The sequence below is a fragment of the Octopus bimaculoides genome, chromosome 19 (genome assembly GCF_001194135.2).
Source record: "Octopus bimaculoides isolate UCB-OBI-ISO-001 chromosome 19, ASM119413v2, whole genome shotgun sequence".
Taxonomy (NCBI): domain Eukaryota; kingdom Metazoa; phylum Mollusca; class Cephalopoda; order Octopoda; family Octopodidae; genus Octopus; species Octopus bimaculoides.
The window spans coordinates 52,088,757-52,095,041 of NC_068999.1; the positions used below are offsets into that span (position 1 = coordinate 52,088,757).

General features: G+C 36.6%; 2 protein-coding genes across 5 annotated transcripts in view; one reads left to right on the forward strand and one right to left on the reverse strand.

Moving 5' to 3' along the window:
* Positions 1-6,285, forward strand: part of LOC106878180 (uncharacterized) — a 174,402-nt gene that overhangs the window by 4,078 nt on the left and 164,039 nt on the right. The window lies entirely within an intron of this gene.
* Positions 2,170-6,285, reverse strand: part of LOC106871734 (peroxisomal multifunctional enzyme type 2) — a 68,499-nt gene continuing 64,383 nt past the window's right edge. The window contains exon 22 of the mRNA XM_014918754.2: positions 2,170-2,841. Within this exon, the coding sequence (XP_014774240.1) occupies positions 2,752-2,841 (90 nt within the window). The 3' untranslated portion in view covers positions 2,170-2,751. The remainder of the gene's footprint in view (positions 2,842-6,285) is intronic.

The window sequence follows — 6,285 nt, forward strand, 5'->3', positions numbered from 1 at the left end:
GGACGTTAAACGATGATGATGATATATACATATATATTCAAGGGAAAAGATCCCATTACACTGCTAGAACGTGTTGTTTACATTCCACAGCAGTAATTGTTTTCACCTCAATAGACGTCAGTGATTGGTTGAAATTACCAAAATACGACAACTTTTAACATGAAATAACTTCGAATATAAAAATTTTTCTCTGTTCTATAAGACAAAATATACAAGTATACGAAGTTTTAAAGTTTCAGTAGGAAACACACTAAATAAAACAGATAAAAAGTGGCGCCTGCCAAATCAGAAAGATCCCGAAATACATCGTTCATGATGTTATTCTTGTTTTCTATCTTTAACTATCAGTAACTTCCTAATAAATCATAATTTGTGTACTTATTCTTCCTTATACACAAATTCAAAATAAATCATTAAAAATATTATTTTGGATGGAAATTGAAAAACAATTGGTGTGTTAAGAGGTTTGATATAGGCGCGGATTTGGTATAATACAGGCATAGGCGTTCAGATCACTTCGAAATCGCGGGTTTTCACCTTCATTCTACATAGTACGAGAGTTAAAAACATTTAAAACAACATTAAGCTTAAAATAAGACATTTTCGATACATTTTCATGTCCAATGTCTTTGAAAGTGAAAGTATTTATTTCATCAAAAGTAGATGGCTTCCAAACCAACAAGAAAGGGCTTCCTATAAAATGAAACTATTAACTATTGACCTAATATGACGTTACCATTATTGAAGTTGATGATCCACCAAATACTTTAACTAAATTCCTAATTAGTATGGGTAAAGTATTGCAGCTATCTAATCAGACTTATCGAATGATGATGCACAGTAGATGGTGAAATTGGTGACTGTTCGGATAAAAAAATAGTTTATATTAGATTACGGCCCTTACATTCAGTATCCAAATCCCACCTTAGTTGCTTTCTATCTGCCTCGAGTCAATCAAATATGTTCATGAGTTGATGTAATCAAGTGCAATGACTGAAACAATTATATTTAAAAAATAAAAATAAAAAAAGGAAAGTTTCGCAACAGGCGATAACTCCCTTAAATCAGCTCAATATGTCTGAAACAAACAAGATTAGTAAACTAAACCGAATTGGTCAGTGGACAAGAAAAAAAGAATTCTAACATTTCAAAGAAGTCTTTTCTTCCTTCACAATGCACAAATTTATCGAATTTGAGCAATCTTATTAACATTTTTTTATTTATTTTATTTTACCGACACAAAAAAAATTATTAACTTCATCAAGTTTCTTTAGATTTTTTTTTTTCTTTTTTGTTGTGGGAACAAGCGGTGAAACAAAAATAATTTCTTGAATATGTACCAAGAACAATGATAATTAATCGCCAGAAAGAGGGTTTTGCGACAGGACGAAAGACTTCTCTCTACTCTGTCTTGGTTTTAATCAAACTCACTGCTCTCTTTGACGAGTTATCTGCGTGCCACTTGCAGAGTCCACATCTCTTTCTTTCGTTTCTTCATATTCGACATGATTTTACAATTTAATGGCCTTTCCATCACCAATCAATCTACAATGTTAACAGGATGCATTTTGTCAAACCATAGACACAAAGGAGTTGTCTGTGGCAGGACTGATCAGTTCTCTCACTCTTGTATTAAATTTTAGTTAGTCATGGCTCGCTTGTACAAGTTGCCTGCATGCAGCTGATGGAATCCCCTTCTCTTTTGTCTGTTCCTTTATTTTAGCTTTTTTTTTCTTTCTTTCTTTTTTTTTAAATGGACGTTCTTCCTTTCGCCAATCACTTAATATCATTTCTGGATACATTTTATTGTGTTTCCGGTATTAGAACCACTATATTGCAGAACTAAAATGTTCCCTCTATACTCTTATCTTCTAGGTTATCAAGAGGAGCCCTTGTTAGGGGTACAATGAGAAACGGGAAAGCATAGAGAGATGTGCACAGCAGAAGATAGGTGGTGTATTTAAGTACCGTGGGCTTCTTATCATGGTATCCAAACTTAATTAATTAGAGCAAGCTAATTGTAAATTTTCCTTAGATCAAACCACAAAGAACAGACCTATGATCAAAAACAAATTGTTTCTCTCAATATTTGCTATTCCTTATGACACAAACTTTCACATCATTTCAACAAGACATTTTGCATTACAACTAAAGACAACCAGACTTAGGGATTTTTAATAAGATTTATTAATTAAACATAACATATTTCACAAATAAAAACAATTTTATACATTCTTATCTTATGTTTTAAATTTAATCATTTGCAAAAACTCTTCTCTTTTCTTCTTGAAGTTTTTTGGGGGTTTTTTTTTGCATTTTGTTTTAAATTTTTATAAAAATATGCTTATAACTGAAGGAAGAAAAAGGTGGTCCTTAAACTTTTGGAATCAAGGACATAAAAAATTAACTTGGGAAGGTAAAAATTATTTGAAAATAATTATTTGATTGACAGCAACTCTATGTTAATGCATTTTTATTTTTTATTTATGGTATGTCTTTAATATAAAGGAAAATTTTAATTTTAGTAATGCCTTTTTCGGGGATGCATGTGTGTGTGGCATAGCTGAATGATAAAGCTATTTACTCTGCAATCATGAAGTCCAGGATTTAGTTATATTTAGTTAAATATATTGTTACAAATGAAATATATATATCTATAAAACAACACTATTCCTTATAACCTAGATCTGTAATATGTAGGAATCAAACACAAACAAGGAATGATCTTATAGTCTGAAATGTTAAGCAACATTACAGATTTGCCATGTTCTCAAAGAGTTTGGATAAACGTTGGCTCAACAACATATTTCCAGATACTTTCAGTTTCCCAGAAAAGAAGGCCTGAAAAAATAATGAATGAATGAATGAAACAAACAAGCTAACAAACAAACAAAAGAAAGAAAAAGAGAAAAAAATGAAAGGAAGGAAGAAAGACAGAAGGAAGGAAAGAAAGAAAAAGAGAAAGACCATAGTTATCTACAATAAATTGTAAAATGGCTGGTAAACAATATTCTATCAAACTCTCTCATTTGTTGATAAACGTCATTTCAAGGTCAAGAAGAACAACTGTTAATTCTTTTGTGGTTTTAAAGAATCCAACACTTTGGTTTCCTTTGATTCTTTCCAGTTCTGATACAAGATTGAGAGATTGAAGAAGAGAGAGAGGGTGCCAGAGACTGTTGCTGAACCCCATGTCAGCCCAATCCAGTAAACCTATGATTAAAGACATTCTAGATATGATCATTATCATCATTTAGCGTCCGTTTTCTATGCTGGCATGGGTTAGACGGTTTCACTGGAACTCATACTGGTTTGGTTTCTATGGCTGGATGCCCTTCCAAACATCAATCACTCTAAAGAGTGTAGTGAGTGCCTTTTATATGTCACCGGCACAGGTGCCTTGTATGTGTGACTGGTATAAGTGCCTTCTAAATTTTTTTCTAGATACAGTCTATGTAGCACATCATTATCCAATGTGCCTCTTTTTAAAGTGGTACAGATGGTTTGAGAGAGATTTGCTATTTGGCTGCTATTTCTTAAACACCAAGCAATCACGTAGAGGAATCTTCATTAGCTTATAAACATAAGATATAACAGATACAAGTATGGCTGTGTGGTAAGAGGCTTGCTTTGCAACCACATGGTTTCAGATTCAGTTCCACTGAACGGTACCTTGGGCAAGTGCCTTCTACTTACTACAGGCTTGGGCCAACAAAAGCCTTGTGAGTGGATTTGGTAGATGGAAACTGAAAGAAGACCATAACATATATACACATATATAAAAAGTGTAGGTAGAAACTCCATAAGATGCACTCAATGTAAGCTTTGGACACATAAAAGGTGCAGCAACATCAGAGGAAGGTTAACAGGGAAACTAGCTTTTGTATGTGGAAGATGCACAGGTACAATAAATGCTGAAAATGCACAGAAAATAGACTCCATCAACTGCCAGGGAGGCAAGCTAGAGGTAGTAGATAGCATCCATTATCTAGGTGACCAAGTTAGTAGTGGATGCTCCAAGAGCATAGCTGTGAGGATGAGATTAAACTGGGCAAAGTTCAGAGCTCATACTCTCTCAGAGTGAAAGGCAGATTGTTCGATGCCTGTGTGCAAACAGCTATGCTGCATGGCAATGAAACATGGGCTATGACAACTGAGGACATGTGTAGGCTTGAGAGAAATGAAGCCAGTATGCTTCACTGGATGTGCAATGTCAGTGTACATGTTTGACAGAGTGTAGTAAGTATCTTGAGCGAAAAGTTAGGCATAAGAGGAATCAGATATGGTGTGCAAGAGAGATGACTGCGCTGGTATGGTCATGTGATGCATATTTACGAGGACAGCTGTGTAAAGAAGTGCTGATCTCTAACTGTGAAGGGAACTTGTGGTAGAGGCAGACACAGGAAGACATGAGACGAAGTGGTGATGCATGATCTTCAACTGAGCCTCACAAAGGCAATGACTGGTGATCAAGATCTTTGGCAATGTGCTGTGCTTGAGAAGACCCGTCAAGCCAAGTGCACCCATGCTGGTGGCAACGTGGAGAACATCTTTTGAACATTGGGCAAAGTGGATGAGTTCCATTCAAGCGTTGGGCCTGATGGACGGAAAGTGGATGAGTTTCTTTCGAGTTTTGGGCCTCACGGAGGCAAAGTGACTGAGTTCCTTTCGAATGCTGGGCCTCAAGGAGACAATGACCAAGACCTTTGGCATTCTGTTGTGCTTGAGAAGAAGACCCATCAAGCTGATCAAAATCCCAGTCATGGCAGATCCTGGTGTCATGCTAATTGGCACCTGTGCCGGTGACACGTAAATGCACCCTGGTGTCACGCAAATGGCATCCGTGTTGGTGGCATGTAAAAGTACCCATTACACTCTCAGAATGGTTGGCATTAGGAAGGGTATTCAGTTGGAGAAAACCATACCAAATCAGACTTGAGTCTGGTGTGGCCTTCCAGCATGCCAGCCCAGTCAAACCATCCAACCCATTCCAGCATGGACTACAGACGTTAAATGATGATGATGATAAATACATATAAGTGTGTATGTCTTTGTGTTTGTCTTCCACCACCGCTTGACAACCGGTGTTGGTATGTTTACATTCCCATAACTTAGCAGTTCAGGAACAGAGACTGATAGAATAAGTACCAGGCTTATAAAAAAAAAAAATAAGTACTGGGATCAATTTATTTGAGTAAAAATTCTTCAAGGTGATGTCACAGCATGGCTGCAGTCTAATGACTGAAACAAGTAAAAAATGAAAGATAAGTGTAATAGAAGCACTGTGAGCTGGCATTATGACATAGGAATAAGAACCACAAATATCATCCTCTATGTTATCCTACAGCACAACACTGTCTCCTCAATTTTTAATTACAACCCAACTATTGCCAACACAGAAACTAAGTCTAATAGCCAAATCACTATGCAAGCCATAGATCTATTTCATCAGAACTGGCTTGAAGCCCTGTTAAATTCACTTATTCTCTTCAATGCAATGATCCCAGTCAACTGACGAATCCAGTATATTCATTGCAGAAAATTAAGAAATACAGAACATGCAGATGTAAATTACAAATTATCATGAACATCATCATCAACATTTAATGTCCGTTTTTCATGCTGGCAGGGGTTGGACAGGAATTGTCAAGGCCAGGGGCCACACCAAGTTCAGTAATTTGTTTTGGCTTGGTTTTTGTGGCTGGATGCCCTTCCTAATGCCAACCACTCTACAGAGTGTACTGGATGCTTTTTATGTGGCACCAGCACCAGTGCTTTTATGTAACACCCATACTAGTCCATTTCCCATGCCACCAGCAGGTGGAACCAGCACCAGTACTTTTTTTGTGGCACCAGCATCCACACCAATGCTTTTTATGTGGCACCTTCATCTTAGGATCTTAATTCTGTTATGATAATGTATGTATGATGGGTATAATGGAGAGAGGGAAGAAGTACTCTAAAATCTTGTTTAACATACAAGGGGGTGCTGGAAAGTTCCTGGCTTTAAGGGTATTGCAAAAGGCCTGGTTGGAGGCCAAACCTTCTGAGTTCTTTTACAGGGTTTAGAAAAATTTAATGACCACTGCAATAAGTGTGTGAATCTGAAAAAGGAATATGTTTAATAAAATGATAATTAACTGATCCTCCTGTATTTTCTTTTACCCAAAGCCAGGAACTTGTAGTTGTGGACATGGTTGTGTGGTAAGAAGTTTGCTTCCCAACCACATGGTTCCAGGTTCAGTCACACTGTGTGGTACTTTGGGTGAGTGTCTTCTATATATA